This window comes from Arachis duranensis, chromosome 10 (assembly GCF_000817695.3).
Source record: "Arachis duranensis cultivar V14167 chromosome 10, aradu.V14167.gnm2.J7QH, whole genome shotgun sequence".
NCBI lineage: Eukaryota > Viridiplantae > Streptophyta > Magnoliopsida > Fabales > Fabaceae > Arachis > Arachis duranensis.
In genome coordinates, this window is record NC_029781.3 from 8,980,429 (window position 1) to 8,999,152 (window position 18,724).

An 18,724-nucleotide genomic window follows, 5' to 3' on the forward strand; every position below is an offset into this window, starting at 1 on the left:
GTTCACAGTCTCTGATGATATGACATGTGTAACATTATATAGTATGGCATAAGTTGTCAATGTGATTTAAATTGACCTGATATATCTAACATTGTATAATATCACTCGGAAACTCGTATTTATGTAACATTGCATGACGTTTTTATTTTGCTTTTATGTTAAAATAGTAATTATTTTTAACTTATAATAATTTGTTAAGTAATTAATATGTATTATATTAATATCTACTACAAGTATTTATTAATATGTATTATTTATTAATATCTACTACTTATGCGGTTCAATTTTTGGACCGGACCGGTATATGGTCGTGTTATCCGGTTCTCTGGTTGAACAGGTCGGTTCGGTCCGGTTTTAACAACACCAAATATAAAACACCTGTAGCATGTTAAAATATGATCTCAACTGCCCAATTGAGGTATATTGACATAATATCTGTTATAATAAGATAGTAAGATCATAGGAAACATCATCACATAGTCCACATAAAATATATAGGCATAATAAATTCATGATTACTCTAAAGGTACAATAGATATCTTAGCATCCTCCAAGTCATTAATAAGTAATGTCCAAAACATACAAATTATTCTAAACAAAGTCGACATGATTAAAACTTAAATAAATACATTACACCACAACTACTTTCTAATTGTCCACTTTACATCCTTCACCAATTTCTTGCATTTCTTGGCCGCCTTTTTGAAAACAGATGGAGTGTAGCGATTAGCGCTACGACGTGGAGGATCAATCCTAAGGTTGTAACCTTTGGCTTGGTCATCCGGAGTGCGGGCCTGACCTGTTCACAATTTTATATACACAATTAAATATAGTCCATTAGGTACTCAAGTCAACATAGATACCACATATTATCCAAGAATAGACAAACAAATATACCATTTATGACCACACAATAAATAACTAATCTATCATGTAAAGCAAAATACTCAATATAAATACCATCATTACGGGACTCTTCGTCCTCATCGAACTCCTCTATTTCATCATCCTCATCATCATCCTCGTCATCCGGGTCGTCCACTAGATACGCATCGGTCTCCTGCTGGAGTGTGTTATCATTTTCTTCAATGAGTCCCATGGAAACAGCGTACGGATTTTGACTATTAAAAACTCCGCGTCCACCGTCACTCCTACTAGAGTCAACAGATATGAATCCTCCAGATGCAACCGATGAGGTATGGCCTGGATACCTCACATCCAACGAATGCCTCCCTAGCATTAACTCATTTTGATGGCCAAATTGAGACTGTCCTGCTTCTCCACCCATAAGCCCAAGCAACTGGCTAAAAGAACCGCCTTCGCCTGGATCAAACTGTGACATACCCCAATATTGTTGATGATGTGTAAATGATGGGTTGAAATGTGTCTGCGGTACATACTGGCCTGAGAACTGAGGTTGTTTTGTGGAAGCGGATTCGTAGGTGGTATCTCAGGCGAATGTGGCTCCTGTTCTTCATTGTCATCATCCATATGCTGACTACCCTCATCCATATCATGATTACCCCCATCCAAATCCTGATTACCCTCATCATTCTCTTCACCCACAAGATTTGACAAATACAAGCGGCTCCCATATTTTCCTCGGTACCAATGCATATAAGTTTTCAACTGATGCTGTGAAGGAATGGGAAGCTCGGAAAGAACGTGATGATACCTGTTGGTCCAATGCATCACCCAACTGTAATGAGTAGGTGCCGTGGTCCAGTTAAAATTCTTAGGACCAGTGAGGACTTCTCCATGCGCCTTCTCCAGATTCCGCACCTCCTGAGGCACTCCCTGAACGAGTCCGAATTGTCGCCTATACCTATCGGTAGCATGCCACTCAATACATAATTATGTTAGGATCCACGCGATCCACAGCATACGCAACCCACACAAACTGAAAAAAAAATAAAGGAAATTCATGACTACAACCCACATAACAGTCACATTAACAATGGTTCATAAGATTTACACAGGCCCTAAACAGGAAACTAATACTACTTTAATGAAAACTCACCTCGCCTTCCTGAAGTTCATCAAAGGCCTTCCTAAACTCAGCTAGCTTCATGTATCTATATCGCCGGTCACCGCGCTCCCAGTTCCGCCACCTTATACGATACATTTAATGTTGACAATTGAGTTATAAATATAAATAAAGTGGTACATTTAATCATTATATTACCTGTTTGCTAGCGGAAAACTGCGGGGCTCCCTAGGAACTGGCGATAGATATGGCAGCCGCATCCAAGCCCAACCGAGAAGAAGTGTTAGTGGGCCATCTATGCCTTTACAGTCAACTCGAGATGCCCGGCATAATGCCCTATAGAGGTGTGCTAGGCATGCAGATCCCCAACTGTATTGTATAATACTACCAAATTCATGAAGCAATGGTAGAAACTTCCAGTGCACACCTGCGCCTGATTTATCCCCAAACAAGATCGTCCCGATAAGCAACATAATGTGGCATTTGACGTACCTCTGTATACCAATTTCATCAGTCAAGGGTAAATTTTCTTTAAGGTCCCGCAGCCAAGTCAGTTTAATGCAGCTGCCTCTACACTCCGACTTACGCGGTGCAACTCCGAATTGATGCAAACACTCAGCCTCCAACGCTTCGAAACTACTCATTGTCATCCCTGTAACTGGAAGTCCGTCCGTTGGAAGACCAAGAATTAGAGCAACATCTTCAAGAGTGACGGCGCATTCACCAATGGGAAGGTGAAACGTATGTGTGTCGGGGTGCCACCTCTCGATTAAAGCATTCACCAATGCCTTTTGACATTGGACTACCCCAATCTGTGATGCATGGTAAAATCCAGTAAGTCGTAGATGCTCCTCTACCCTATCATTGTACCGATCCGGAGGAACAGGATGCTCACATGTCAACATTCTTAACTTCTGCAAAGAACATAACAAAGTATTACTCAACTTCTTAACACTTACTAGCTTACTACTAAAATAAAAATATTTTTTACCACGACAACTATTAATAATAATGATAACTAATACATAAATACCTAATCAAATCTCTCTACAATAACACATTTATCTTGAATAATATCTAATACTAATTACATATAGTATTATTATTTAAACATATTTTACTCAATTATAAAAAATATTGATAATAATCACTCTATGCCTAAATTCTTTTTGAAACATCATTCATACCAACTAAAAGTTTCCCAAACAAAGACTAATAGTTTCTCACAACAACAACAATAACATTTACCTTCATTCATTACAATTATAGTTAATAATTTAGAAAAATTATAAAAATTAAACCTATTTTCAATATTAATTACGATAATAAAATTGAACCGTTGGGCTCCATTTTTTTAATTTGCTTATGTTTATATTTAAACATAACTATAATACAAAATATTCAAAATTCACAAATAAAATTTACGTGCTCTATGAGAAAATACCTAACGGAGTTTACATTTAAAAACGTCCCAAACTAACAAAATAATAATAATAATTTCACTAACAATAATATTTACAATTAAAAATTAATACTAAAAATTCTAAAAATTTTAAAAAATACATATAAATGCTAAAAAATAGTAATAATCATTCTACCCTATGGATATTTCGAATTTGCACTTCTAATAACAACAATCATAAGAAATAAATATTTTACATTAATACTTTTAAATAAAAAATTAAAAACTTAAAAAAAACTTACATAATCAGAGTGACTGAGATAATGCATAATATGAAGCTCAGGTCGATCAACATCTCTAGTTTTATTTTTTTTGGCATTCTTTTATGTATTCAAGCATGCAGTGCTGAAAGGAGAAAGATGAACAACAATGGGGGCTTCAGCTTTGAAAATGAAAGTTGGGAGAGTGATGTTTTCGGATGGTGAGAGGAATGAATGCATGAGTGAGGGTTTGGTATAAGGGCACCGAATTGGGGAGCTACTGCTACGCAACACGTGTTCTTCAGTGAAGCAATCGGACAGTGAGTGTCCTGAGACGGAAATCGGACGGTACGTGTTGTCATGGGGAACTCGCACCGTGCGAGTTGGGTGTATACTGACACCACACTCTGGTCATGCCCCTCCCTCCCCCATAATGGCGTCTAACTCAACTACGGGTACAATATTAAAATTAAAAAGCGAATATTCCTTGCTTGTAAAAGGTTCAAACGTCTTAATTTTCAATAAATAAAAGGAAGGCATAGACTATTACTAATTCTTGGGGGTATCCCATAGTTGTCAGCTCAAACTTGAAGCCAGTAGATTCTTGTTTCTTGAATCCTCAGGTTTTGAGGTACGAGTTTGGCCAATGTGGGAAAGTGGCTTGTTCTTGTGCATTGATGTCATTTAACTTGTGGAATTAATCAAGTGTGTGAATGCCCTGTCACCTAAGCTCCCCTAGTAGCTAGTAGCCTAGTACTAATCAAACGTCTTTGCATAACTGTAAAGATGGCTTCACCTCATTTTCACAAGAGTAATGGGAAAAATAAATAAATATATTAATACTAACATTTATTAAGACTTTAAAAAGATGTGGAGTGTTATTTAGGCTGAAAAATTTAGATATGGACATTTTTTTTATGGTGAATTCTTCCAAACCCATGGCAATTTTGTGGGTAAGTTACCCTTGCACATGTGTCTTCATCTTAGCCATTGATCAAAAAAATTTTCAACCTTTCATTAATGCATTCATTGGTTATAGCAAAAGCTTTTAATGAACATATACCATAATAGATACTACATTAATTAGAGTATATACATATTGTATAGTGTATTGGGGAACATTTGCAATTATAATTTCTACTATATCACTTATTTTTCATTTTAAAAAGTACCCTCCATCTCTTCCTGAAATTCAACATGCATCTCTCAGAACTTGAAAAACACAGCCTCCAACAGTGAAATTTTTTATACTAGTACCCACTATCCAACCCTGTTTGGTTTTTTCGCTTTCGTTGAGTGTTACACCAGAGAGTAATCCACCCAGCGTCCATTTAGCAATATTGATCTCCTTCGAGTAACAGGAGCCGGAACTGGTACTCTGGTTCCATCGGCTAGGCATCGACGTCAACTGAGGAGATGGCGAACGCTAAACTGAGGAGAATTTTGTAGCAGAACTTCTGCTAGATCCGAAGCTGTGGCTGCTGGAAGCTGGTTTAACAACATTCATTTTTCGGCTGCCTTCGAATTAGGTGCGTCGGATTAGGTAAAGGTCACCTCCCTCCGACTCCGACAGTGCAATTTTTATCCGTTGAAGCTCAACCTCTGGTTCTCATCAAGGTATGTCCGATTAAGTTTTTTTGTTAATCCAGATTAGTTTAATTTTGATGATAGTATATGCCTTTTCAACGGTTCTCTGTTTACGGTGTTGGGGAATTGAAATTAAAACCTAATACTGGGGTCCAAAACAATTGGGTTAGTTTAATTGGATTTGGTTCATTTAATTTTACATGCAGCTTAGTTTAGCTTTCCATCGTTGCTGCCATTGGCTCTGCTAATTGACATTTTTGGGTAAAATTATGGTAGGGGTTAAATTATGTCCATAAAGGAGGATGATGTTAATAATGATTCTGATAATGATTTGGGTGTTGATTTCGATTATCAACCGAATGCAGAAGATGATGCTGATGACGACGATGTGGATTCTCTGGATTCCACTAGCAAGAGTGAAGAAGTTTGTGGTGTAAAAAGAATAGCGAATTTAATGGTAGAGGATATTTGGAACCTGGAGTTTAGGACGGAGGATGAGGCTTGCCAATTTTATAACGCTTATTCTTGTTGGCATGGATTTGTAATGAGGAAGCACGGCGTGGTTAGGGATAATCAAGGTAGAATCATTAGCAGGCAACTTGTTTGCAACAAAGAGGGCTGGAGAAATATGAGGTATCTTGATATGGATGATAGATCAAGGGAGGCAAGGTCACTAACGCGAACCAAGTGTCCAGCTCGGCTTAGGATAAAGCTTGACTATGGCTGCGGTAGATGGAAGGTATCATGTTTTGTGGAATCTCACAACCACGATCTGACGCCACCCCAATTTGCGCATCTGGTACCGGCCAATCGTCGTCTCACTGTGACTGATAGAGTCCAAGTGAAAAATCTTCATAATTTTGGTGTCAAGAGCTGCCATATTATGAGGTATATTGCATTCCAGAAGGGTGGATATCGTCATGCTGGCTTTACACGGAAAGATTTGTACAACCACATCGATCGCTATCGTCGGGCAAAAGTTAAAAACGGGGATGCCAATGCGGCAATAAACTATTTGATTGGCAAGTCAAATAACGATCCATTGTTCTTTGGAAAGTATACGTTCACTAGTGATGAAAGGCTGGAGCATATTTTTTTGGCAGATGGGCAGTCAATTATCGACTATCACTGCTTTGGAGATATTGTTGCCTTTGATTCAACCTACAAGAAGAATAAATACAACAAGCCTTTGGTCATTTTCTCTGGATGCAATCATCACGGGCAGACTGTTATCTTCGGCTCCGGCCTACTATCCGACGAAACCACAGAGACGTATAAGTGGTTGTTGGAAACCTTTGTTGAAGCGATGGGTGGGAAAAGTCCAAAAGCAGTAATAACTGACGGAGACCTTGCCATGCGAGATGCAATCAAGAATGTTCTGCCTGATGCGACCCATCGGTTATGCGGCTGGCATCTGCAGAGAAATGCATGTGAAAATATAAAGAATCCTAATTTCCTGCGCGATTTTAAGGGTCTTATATACGACAACAACGACCAGAGAGACTTTGATCGGAGATGGACAGCCATTTTGGATAAGCACAACCTTGTTGGCAGTACCTGGATGGAGAAGATGTACGAAACTCGTGAGATGTGGTCCCATTGTTTCCTCTGGGATAAGTTTTTTGGTTACATAAGGACGACATCACAGTGTGAAGGTATAAATTCTCTCATCAGATTTTATGTTAATCGCAAGAACACCCTCATTGACTTCATGCATAACCTGGATAGGGCCTTAAAGGAGTATAGAAACAACAAATTAATAGCTGACTTTAAGTCTCAGTGCTCAGAGCTAGTGATGATTACCTCATTAGAGGCATATGAAAGATCTGCATCATGTTATTTCACGCGAAACATTTTCAAGGAAATTCGTAATGAGATTCAGAGGGCAGGGGCTTTGAATATAACGGTACTAAGCACAACCTTGGACAAGGTAGAGTTCAGTGTGACTGCTCTGGGAGACCCGGCCAAAGATCGCCGGGTGGAAGTCGATAGAAGTAAGAATCTGTTCTCGTGCTCGTGCAAGCTGTTTGAATCACGTGGTATTCCCTGTAGTCATATCTTCTATGCCATGAAGTTCGAAAACATACTTGAGTTTCCAGATTCGTTGATATACAAAAGGTGGACAAAGAATGCAAATAACGAATTTATTAGCACAAATATGCCTGTGAATGATGACATCGAAAGGGTCTTAAAGTTTCGAGTTGGAGCGTTGGCATCGAATTGTAACAAGCTGTGTGATATTGCTTGCAAGGATCTTGCAGACTTTGATGAAGTCCAGTCTGAACTTGTCAATTTAGTTATCCGCCTGCAGTCACGCAAACAAGGCAAGTCAACTCCTAATGTTAACGTGGAAGGCATCAACGATCCATTCGTTGTCAAAAGCAAAGGATCCCCTTCCAAGAGGTCTTCTGGAGGAAGAAGAGAGCATACTCTAATTGCCACAAGTACGGTCATTACTACAAGCGCTGTCCAGATCTGATGCAGCATAGTGTGGAAGGTAACCCTCGCGATCGATCATACGACAATGCATCAGCCAAGGACTCAGGTTTTAGTCCAGAAAGGTTTGCTAATTCTTCAAGGTCGTTCTCAATTAAGTGGGTTTGCTAATTGTTCGAGGTCAATCTCAGCTAAGTTCGAACACCACTCAGGACCTAAGACTAAGGTACGATTTGTTTATTCTAATTAGGCTCCTGCTGTGAATATCTTTTTCGGTGTGTGTCCCTTTAAAAACCATTAAACTATGTGAATGTTCCTCTGTTTGGGCAGCCTTTTAAAAAGGGTGGAACAAGGAAGTTTACGGCGACGGGTATGAGGAACCGGAAGGGTAAAGACAACACTTTTGTTGAGGTAATTTTTTTGAATATAAACATCTAATTTCTGTGTCATGAACTGGGTAAATTAATGATGATCTCGGACTTCTTGTCTAAAAAAAATTTATAAAACAGCGGAGCCTCCATGAAAGCAGCGAATCCATTGACATCGCGTCCACGAATGGTGTTTTCAATAAAAATCTCTACTCGTTAACACAGGTGTGATGCGTTAAACTCCTCTTAACCACTTTGCGATGAATGACCATTATGGTTTTATGCATGATTATAGTTTTTGATTGGGGATTATGATGTTATCAGCAGGTGAAGGAGTCACAGCAGGATAAGAGACATTCATTCAAGTAACTATGAATGCGTTAATGATGTCGTTGATGATAAATGTGACACACGACATGTGCAGATCGATGTCCGAGATCCGTTAACATCGTCACTACCTTGTGGCAACAAACAAGGATCGTACATGGCATTGTTCGCGTCGATGCACAGGACACTTTGACCATTTCAAGGAATTAGTCTTCTGAATTTAGTGTAATGCAAGTATAATTGGTTCTAAAAGCATGATCTATCCTGATTTACTGACCGCAATGTATTAGTCACTGCTTGGTATTGAGGAGTTTTTAGTTGTAGTTATTTACGTTAAGTATGAACATGTCAATTTTGGTGATAATGATGTTCAATTTTAATTTATTTTGTAACGTTGAGGTTGTGAATCTACTTTGTTATTATGGATTTCCTGTATTCATTGAAAATTTTATTTAAGGGAAAATGGCACACTGCGTATGAAAGCAGTTTGAAATATATATAGATATATGAAGCAGATAATTCGTAAACAGAAACACATTTTTGTTGGCTCATATCATAGTTTCGATTGTTAGGTTCAATAACATTTTGAGGTTGTTAGAGTCTTACATACTGACTGAATTTAACACTAAAAACAATAAATGTTTGAAACACTGCGGACATTTCCTTTAAGTTGTACAATAACGAATCTTTCTATGTTCTCAGCTACTTGACTACGGCATGAATTTACTTTGACAGGCAGGGTTTTCCTTCCTGGCATTGAGAGCTTGAATATTTCTAGAATGTAGTCATCCAGCATCCGTAACATTGTTTACTATTATGACCTGATATTAAGAAAACTCATCACGACAACTATACACATTAGATGAATCAAAAAAATCAATTAATTCAGTAAACCTAAAAAAAAGGATCCACGAAACTGCTAGTTACCCTTTAGCCTTTGGGTTCTAGGTTCTTCATCAATTTCCTTTCCCAGTGTTCCACCTACATACACAACAACAGCCTATGTTAAATATAAGTATATAAATTCAAAGAAATACATCACATGGACCAACCATACATTAATCAGATTATTTTAATAGCTCTACTGCATGCGCCCAAACACCATCCGAGACACTTGTACTCTAAATTACAACAAGAAGCATTTTTTTTTACCTCTAGACGGATTTCTTCCGTGGGAAAATGAATCGGTGCCACAGCACAAGTGCCTAAGTTGGTTTGGGAATGGTACTTCTCATTTTCACCATCTTCCTGAACTCTTGGGGGAGAAGCAACGTCATCTGTTCCCTTCGCGCATCCTCGTCGTGCATTGAGATGAGATATGGTTAGTTAATATTTTGCTTTTTTCTTCCGTGCATAAGTATGTGGAAAAGGTACCGCGGTCGTAAGTACAACTGTTCGTGAAACATAGACGGAGTTCCGCTACGTATGAAAATTATGAATTACTCAAGACAAAACCCAAGGCAGTATTATCGAGGTCTGTAGCCGATGACATGTTGTCGAACTTTAATTTAGTGTGTCAAGCCGACTACAGAAGACGTTCCTTGTTCGGCTAAGTGGGAAGGAGTATCAACTCCAATTTTGTCGGAGCTACCAACTGGTGACGGAATGAAAGTCAGACGGAGGAATGTAGATGATAGTGTTTGGTTAAATGAAGGTTGGTATGCACTTCCTGAGTTCTTAAGACTAAAGCATGGATATTTTGTGGTTTTCAAGTACATGCTAAATCCGTATACGAATTAATTGTGATCCACTTTGAGTGATGCAAAGTTTGACTAGTCAAGTTTGAAATGTTTTCATAACGACCAGCAGGAAGTGATACGGAAAATCATTTCCCACATCCGGTGCTCGTGATGGAAACTGATCAACCTCGAAAATTCAATCATCTATTCACTCAGTAGTGTCATAAGGAATTCATCATGGATTTACCAGTGTACAAAAAAACAACAAAATACCCATGCCTTAGCGCTAAGAAACCAACAACTCCATACCAACTTTCATTCAAACAGACACGAGCATCTATATTTTTTCTCAGTCAAAACTTTTTCCCGTCACCCGCTGGTATCTCCGACAATATTGTGTTAAAAGAGCCTAACCAAGTAACCCTTAAAATTTTATTCACATTACAACCATCACGCCATTGTCTTACCTTCATAGTCAGATTTGTTGGCTGCTTTGGGTTCGGTTATTGAGTGGCTTCACATGTGACTGCAGTTTCCAGCATCCGAACGGCGATGGCAACCCCAAGGCTGTCAATTTCATCGACCAACGTGCATCTTGGATCACAAAAGTCCACCCAGCAACACTTGGAAAGAACACTACTTCCCGAACACAATCTGAAATCCCAGACAGACACATCAGGTATAAAATACTCAATAAGTCATTCATCAAATCAATTATATACATTAACAACCATGTTCCAACAAAATCATCTCCAAATACACAACCTAATATAATGACTTCACAAATTAGTCCATAAACCGAGAAGAACTTACCATCGTATCGACGAAATAGCCACTTTGATTTAGCGAGAAACAACCCATCCTGTGAGACGATACAGGGCATCCATGATACTACCGCTAATTGTGACGATTTGTGGAATTAGGGAAAACCTCAACCGAACGAGCGTTGATGGGGTTGAAGACAATCTGCCCATTTGTAGAACCCTCGCTTGGTGTTGGATAGTGTGATCTTGGATGTGGATAAAGTCTTATCTCATTAGGATCGACAATTTGTGGTTCTCGTTCTTCTCTTCCAGATCCACCTCTTCTTATCTATGCTCTGGACCTGCAAAAATGAAACCACATGATCCCCACTGCAAAGTGAATAAGCCCACACCACCCATTAGCCCAACTACCTTAAACAAGTCCACCGGTGTTTATCAACATTAAAGCAAGATTAAAAAAAAAACTGGTTACATACGGCTTCATTCAAACATTACCGGTGTTATCATCTTTCTGGATAAACATTTTTATCTTTTACATTTTAATGTCAAACCAAACCAATTTTTTTAAAAAAACCCCCTATTTTTTTTGGTCGATAAAAAAAAACCCCTTTTAAGTGTCAATTGTAAACCCAACATATAAAGAGAATTTGACCTACAAAAATTTGAGGAGTTGTTGTCTTCCTCACCTATTGGGCCACATTTTTTATAATTTTTCTTGAAAGCCCAACAAAGTAATCAATTTATTCTGGCTACTCTTCAAAAAAAAAAAGGCAACTCTGCCATTTTTAATGAGAAACTAAGTTTTGTCCAACCAAGTTAGAATGGAAAAGTCAATTAAAAAACGAGCACAAACATACAATATTTGCAAACGCGATGCTGTTTTAGTTAATACCAAAGGTTGATTTCAATTTCATAACACAAAAAAAAAGTCATTATAACTGTTCAACAAACAAGACACATATAATACTTTCTAAACCTAATGGAAAAGTCTTAGCATGATATATTTTGACAATGAGGTCAAACACAGGGGCTAAGCGCCTTCAGTCACTCATCCTTATGCATCCTATCTGCATCGAACCTTGATGATCGTCACTGGCTCCGTTGATATCACCTCGAAGACACCCACGCCACCTGGCTTGAAGTTGCACAATGAAGCAAAGTTCTCCCATCCTCCAGAAATAACGCCAAAGCTACCATCCCTTTTTCCACTGTACCTTGTATATGTAGCTTCGACCTGTATGTGGCCATGTGTGAGGATGAGAGGGTGTCTCTGACCAGTGAAGTGACTGAGATGGGGGACATTCGACTGATTATAACACAAGAAATTTCAGTTAGTATTATCTACTTTAATGCTTACTTCAGTAAAACAATATTTCAACCAAAATGTCTTAACAACTTAACGCTTACCAATAATCGCGACGACATCATGCGAGCAGTTAGGTCCATCACAAAGAAAGGCCACTTGCTTTTGACCTTTGCGGCAACCACTCTAGCACTGGCTGAAGGAGGTATGTTGATACACTTTGTAATTTCATAATTACCAGTCCTTATATATGGTGGTTCTTCAGGATCACGGAGTTGGTATGAGTTCTCAATGCCACCAAAATCAAAAATCTTGACTTGGAAAGTGGAATTTCCTTTGTGTGTGAAATATAGCATGGAGTCCAGATTGATTTTGTACATCTGATAGAACTCCTCCCAGCCTCGAGTCAATGCAATTTTGCCACTTTGGAGCTGCGTCCAGAAGCACCGACAGGGGTTATTCCTTCCGTCAGGCACAACCAGGTCCAGGTAGGGGGTACGGTTTGGTAGCTCATCGGGAGTTATAGGTAATGACTGTTACAAATTGGTGAAGTTCTGTCAAAACATCGATAGCATTGCAAAAACTCTAAAATTAAGAGGTGTTAAGGAAACGGATGTTAGTTACCAGTTTGAACATTGAAGGCCTTATTATTGGCTTCAGAAACCTCATCTTGTAGCTTTGTGTCGTACCGTTATCAATCTCTTGGACTCTCTTACCCTTGTCCTTCGAAGTCGTCGTCTATGGCAAGTGTCACACAGTTGCCAAGTTCAAAAAGGAACAAGGTCAGAGTTCATTTAAAAAAACCCATACAGTCGAAGCTTCTGATTTAAAATCAACACACATGCATGTTTTTGAAATTGGAAACTAAGTGGTTCAATTTTTCCACTCACAGTGCAACTATATTTTGTTGTAATCGTTTACTGTCGTGATCTATTGAATCTTTAACAGAACAATCTTAATCAAACCTAAATGCATAAAATCCTTTTCAGACGATCAAATCAGAAACCCAAATCAGTCCCCCTATCATTTAAAAAATGCCTAACCATCATAATTTGATTTTACTACGATTACATTTTTTTGTACATTGACACTACATGCAGATGCTGATAAACTACCGACCACTATCAGGAGAAGAGTTAGGATAGAGTTTCACCTTGTTTGACATATTCTCCGAGACGAAGCTGTTGGAGTCGATGCCTTCAGCAGTGTATTCTGTGTTATGTTGGGGTTGCTTTAAGGGTTTTTTCTTTTAAGGAAGATGGAAGGTGAATAGTGATTACTGAAGGATACTTATGTTACACGCTTGTGAATCAAAAGAAAATATATAGTAAAAAAATGAGGGGTTAAAAACGCGGCGTTTTTACAAAAAAAATTTAGTTAGTAATTTAGCTACTTAAACGTTGTGGTTTTCGATAATCTCCAACAAATATTCTATTCTATCCCAATAACTCCCCGTAAATCCCTCTCCTTCGAAGTTCGTTTTCAACGAAATACTAAATAAAATTTAATTTAACTTCAAAAAAAAAGAAATCCTAGGAAAAAATCCATTATTAATTGATTGCTATTAACCGCATTAATTTAATAAGTCGGTTTATACGTAACTACTACTATTTCCTTTGAAAATTAAATTCTTCAACAATTGTTCCTATCGAAATTAATGCTAGATTAAATTAAAACCGCTAGAAACTCGAAACAAACGTTTTAAAATTTTTAAAATTAAATTCAATTTTTTAAATAATCTGATTATTGGGTATCTTTTTTTCTTTTTTAAAATGCCTGTGACTATCTATTTGATAACTATTATTGTTTATATTTAGATCCTTCAATGAAAATTATTAACTACATAAAACTAAAAAAAATCTTTGCACATTTATAAACGACACATTTCCAAAACATTTTGATAATCAATGAATTAAAGTTTATTTTACGTTTTCCAAAATTTCGGATAACACAGAGTTGGCTAATATTAAGTACCCTCTACCACTGATTCGACGTTTGGTTTAATTTTACATTAAAAGGATTAATAAATTCTCAACTAACATAGTCACATAGCAAAACAACTGAATAAGAAAAAAAGTTACGTTCATTAATCAACTATTGTTCGTCTGAAAACTTCGTTGGCATCTCCCTCCCTTCAACCACAGCAATCGTTGAAGTAATTAATCTAGAATGGAGTCTGGATTCCGGTAAGCATCTTCTTCAATTTTTGCCATCTCGTTTGATTGCAGCCGTATCTGTAAAGAATAAAATGGAGCATATTGAAATAAATGCATGCATTGATTAATTAAATAAAGAGTCACAAAATGTTTGGCTACTCCCTTCTTTTATGGTTTCGGGCCACTCTGTTTTATTCGTTGTTGTTTCTACATGTTGGTTTAGGTATGTTAATGCATTAAGGAACATTCAACAATCGTACAACCAGTTCTATGTGTTTGGGCTCTTTGCAACAGATGTACGTATATCCACAATTTTGCCTTCTTTTGTTGTTATGATTCTGTTAAAAAACGTTTGGAAAACTAAGTTGCCATGGTTTTGTCTTGTTCCGCCACAGGATGATGTTGAATTCCCACCTAATATTGTGAATCTCTTCAAGTGGTACAGTACCACTGATCTTTATTTGGTTGACACTCAAGACAATTGCCTCCACATCACACCCAAGCAAGAAGGTAACAGGTTCTGGATAAAAGGAGCTGATTTAGGGAGGATACGGCGCATGTACAGACGAAGTTCTTTGCTGAGTGTGGAGCTTAGGTATGTCGGCTGGGGAGTATTCTACATGCTCGTCCGGGACATTAACCGGAAAGATGAACTTCCGTGTGTTGTTGATGAACTGTATGCGGCGAAGGTTTTGCCTGACTATATCGTTCAACGCTTAGCTTCGGTGTGCGGGGCTTACTTCAACAAAGAAGCCCAACTTAGAGTCTACCAGACCGAGATGTTCCTGAGGAATAACCGCCGGATCCAACAACAGCAATATTTCGATACTCAGCAGTCAGGGTGAGTAACAATGGACCATTATTTTCTGGTCTAATTTCTCATGTTTTCATGTTTTCTGCCTAAGTTTTTTCAACTCAACTACAGTGTAAACAAGAGGCAACATGGTGGGGGGCTGAGGCAGGTCCTAGTAAGCGACAGCGACCCCAGACCTCTCCTGAATCGTCTGTCAACCAGGGGTCAAATTAACAGATTTATGCAGACCTATAAACTTTCCTGTGTAGTGTAATTAATCAAAATGTTATCCTTAATGTGTTATTTTGTATGTGATGTAATGTGTTTGACATTTGGTGATCAGTTGTGATATACTATGGTTTGTATTTATGGTGCGTATGTTGCTTTCTATTTTATTGCGTCTATGTTTGGTTATCAGTAGTGTATCGACTAGATATTGACTGCTACAGCATACAAATACAATGCTACTGAATGCAAATGATCCTATACGCACGTAACATATATGATAACATTAGTATGTGGGAAAACAATGGATTATGTTAAGCATTAAAGATGAAAAAAAATTTCGGTTAACTGTTAAAAAATCAGTTTTACCATGAAAATGATTTTAGAGGTTTAACTATTCTTCTTGTTTAAGATTTGTTTGTGGCCATAACAAAATAATCGTCACAATATTGTATTCCCTCAAGAATGCTGGGTTTATTTGATTTCTTAACTTTGTTATTTTTAAGTTGCAGCACTCTCCCGATTTTGGGTTTTCAAAAAAGTCAAGAAAAAAAAAAGAAACGTACTATATTTCCAAAACAACTACATTCTCACGGGCCCACTTAAATGTCATTTAGAATTTTTGGTCATAGTGTATAGTCCTTGACGTTTTAAAAAAGATTTTTTTTCCTAACAACACCTTTAGGGCCCACGAATAAAATTAAAACTTATACACAAATTGTCTGCCACATACACCAGTCCGAATTTAAAATGACCAACTAAAAAGGGTGAACTTCAAGTAATATAGTTGTAAAAACATTCTTGCTATGTCTCCTATGTTAGTTCCAGTAAGTCCAAGTACATAATAATATCTTGTGTTTGGGAGGTACATGGTGAAGGACTCCAAACGACATTAACTTAATTAATGGTCGTAGGGTCTGTTATTTCCAATTTAAACTTCATGACCACATCCGAATAAGGAACCGGATTGATCAAGATTCTATCAACAGAATCAAGTAACATGGAAAGATAATCTAACTTGGATATTAAAAATGAGCCTACAACGTATATTTCATCTCCCTTAACAAGTAAAGATTCTGTTGGAACTAGATTATTTTGAAAAAAAGAAACTAACCTTTATCGTATATTGTATGACTAATTCACACAGCGATAATGTGTTCCTGTCCACCATCTGATCCAACATTTCATGCCTTGTATCGTATGATGAACGACATTTTTGTCCCCCATGATAATGCGGGGGATTGATGCGTCGTTGAAAAGAACGAAAGCAAAATCACCCGATTCTTTGTCCCTCCGAGGCATGACTGTCACCCTTTGAACCACATGACCAAACATGTTGCAGAAAAACTCAGCAATGCCCTCTGCAGTTGGCATGGACTCTCGACCGAAGCATACGGTCAGTGTCTTTGGACGTTCCGCGTCATCCAGCTCCTTGCAGACGTACTTCTGCTTTCCCTTATCTTGCTCAGTTTGCCTTCCTCCTTGTTGCATATGCATTCCTCGGCCATCGTTATGTCTACTCGATGCCTCTGGTGCAACCGATATGCACTGGTCCTGTGTGTTGAAACCCGGTAGTTCTTTAGGAGTCCTCTGGTACTCCAACCACACCGTATCCATCGTTATGTCGCCTAGAATTCTAGCGCAAATGGTTGATAGGGTATCGGGAATTAGAGTTAGGAGGATCGATCTCATCCTATGAACCTGGTATAACGTGAGATCAATTTTCAGCACGTGTCCGAGGGTTTCGAGTTTTCTGGACTTTTCCACAACCCCAGAGAACTCCTGAGATAGTAGGCATTGCAAACAGATGACACATTCATCGGCAAGACTGTTCATAAACCAGCCTTCATTTTTTATGGTTGTTTGCACAATACCATTCAGTCTCATTGTCTCCAGTGACAATAGAAATGCCATGACCATCAGGGACTGTTTAACTTCACGGTGAAGGACTTGCGTAAGCATCCTGAATGCAGTTCGATCAATTCCATAGAACATTTCCAAACATTCGATTGCCATGGTTGAGGGCTTCCTTCTAGTATCCATGTTGTATGGGTTAGAATTTGTAAGTATATAGTTTGTAGTTGTAGTTTTTTATGCTTAGACCACCAACTCATTTCCTCCTTCTTGTAGTCATGCAGCATGGTCTCCACTTTATTGCACCATCTTCTTGCTCGTAGTCCTAGACTAACCATCACCTACCTAATTGGAATATTATTTATTGGCCTTAATTACATTCTATACATGTATATGATTTTATTGATACCACTAGGTGCGGTTTATAGTTTCTTCTTGAAAAAAAACATGTGATAACTTTATCTACTAAGTCGAAATTGAAATTTAATTGCGTAAACCTCGCCATATTATGTGAATCATAACAGGTTATTTACCATATGCAGTAATAATTTTTGTATACTACATTGGTTTCTGCTTCAACGTGTACGGTTTAGGGTTCGCGGTTTCGTCGTTAGGTCTTATGGTGAATGGTTCTGTGCCTCTGGTTTTTCATTTAGCAGTTTCCGGTTCAACGTGTACGGTTCAATGTGTACGAGTTAGTCAGTAGGTCTTATCATGAATGGTTCTGTGTCTATGGTTTATCGTGAGGCGGTTTCCGGTTCAATGTTAACGGTTTAGGGTTCGCGGTTTGATCGCTAGGTCTTTTAGTGAACGGCTTCGTGTATTTTGTTTATGGTTTGTCGGTTTTCGGTTCAATTCACACGGTCCATGCCGGTTTCTGGTTCAATGCGCACGGTTCAATGTGTCCGGTCTAGCTACTAGATCTCAGACTGAATGGTCTTCGTGCCGACGGTTTATTGTTTGGCGGTTTCCCATTCGATGTGTACGGTTTAGGGTTCGCAGTTTCGTCGGTAGGTCTTATCATGATTGGTTCTGTGCCTCTAGTTTTTCGTTTGGCAGTTTCCAGTTCAATTTGTACGGTTTAGGGTTCGCGGTTTGATCGCTAGGTCTTTTAGTGAACGACTTCGTGTATCTTGTTTATGGTTTGCCGGTTTCCGGTTCAATGCGCACGGTCCAATGTGTACGGTTATAGTGAATAGGCCTTAGAGTGAACGGTTTCGTGCTAATGGTTTATTGTATGGCGGTTTCTGCTTCAACGTGTACGGTTTAGGGTTCGCGGTTTCGTCGTTAGGTCTTATGGTGAATGGTTTTGTGCCTCTGGTTTTTCATTTGGCGGTTTTCGGTTCAACGTGTACGGTTCAATGTGTACGAGTTAGTCAGTAGGTCTTATCATGAATGGTTCTGTGTCTATGGTTTATCGTGAGGCGGTTTCCGGTTCAATGTTAACGGTTTAGGGTTCGCGGTTTGATCGCTAGGTCTTTTAGTGAACGGCTTCGTGTATCTTGTTTATGGTTTGCCGGTTTCCGGTTCAATGCGCACGGTCCAGTGTGTACGGTTATAGTGAATAGGCCTTAGAGTGAACG

At 38.4% G+C, this 18,724-nt stretch overlaps 3 protein-coding genes across 3 annotated transcripts; 1 reads left to right on the forward strand and 2 right to left on the reverse strand.

Moving 5' to 3' along the window:
* Window positions 1–5,522: 5,522 nt before the first annotated feature.
* Window positions 5,523–7,715, forward strand: LOC107468973 (protein FAR1-RELATED SEQUENCE 5-like). Its single transcript, XM_016088349.1, has one exon. The coding sequence runs from the start codon at window positions 5,523–5,525 to the stop codon at window positions 7,713–7,715; it is 2,193 nt and encodes a 730-aa protein (XP_015943835.1).
* Window positions 7,716–11,873: 4,158 nt separating this feature from the next.
* Window positions 11,874–12,782, reverse strand: LOC107468972 (uncharacterized). The gene is made up of 3 exons (XM_016088348.1): window positions 12,738–12,782; window positions 12,218–12,646; window positions 11,874–12,116 (listed from the first exon to the last, which is right to left on the reverse strand). The coding sequence occupies exons 1-3, from the start codon at window positions 12,780–12,782 to the stop codon at window positions 11,874–11,876; spliced, it is 717 nt and encodes a 238-aa protein (XP_015943834.1).
* A 3,639-nt stretch (window positions 12,783–16,421) lies between these two features.
* On the reverse strand, window positions 16,422–17,303 carry LOC107468971 (uncharacterized). The gene has a single exon (XM_016088347.1). The coding sequence runs from the start codon at window positions 17,301–17,303 to the stop codon at window positions 16,422–16,424; it is 882 nt and encodes a 293-aa protein (XP_015943833.1).
* Between the last annotated feature and the right edge of the window lie 1,421 nt (window positions 17,304–18,724).

Excerpts from the sequence above, each read along its gene's own strand:
- LOC107468971 (XM_016088347.1), bottom strand. The coding sequence starts at position 17,303 with ATGGCAATCGAATGTTTGGAAATGTTCTATGGAATTGATCGAACTGCA.
- LOC107468972 (XM_016088348.1), bottom strand. The coding sequence starts at position 12,782 with ATGAGGTTTCTGAAGCCAATAATAAGGCCTTCAATGTTCAAACTG. Across the intron at positions 12,647-12,737 it reads GGCCTTCAATGTTCAAACTG|TCATTACCTATAACTCCCGA; the intron begins GTAACTAACATC and ends AATTTGTAACAG. Across the intron at positions 12,117-12,217 it reads TGATGTCGTCGCGATTATTG|TCGAATGTCCCCCATCTCAG; the intron begins GTAAGCGTTAAG and ends TGTTATAATCAG.
- LOC107468973 (XM_016088349.1), top strand. The coding sequence starts at position 5,523 with ATGTCCATAAAGGAGGATGATGTTAATAATGATTCTGATAATGATTTG.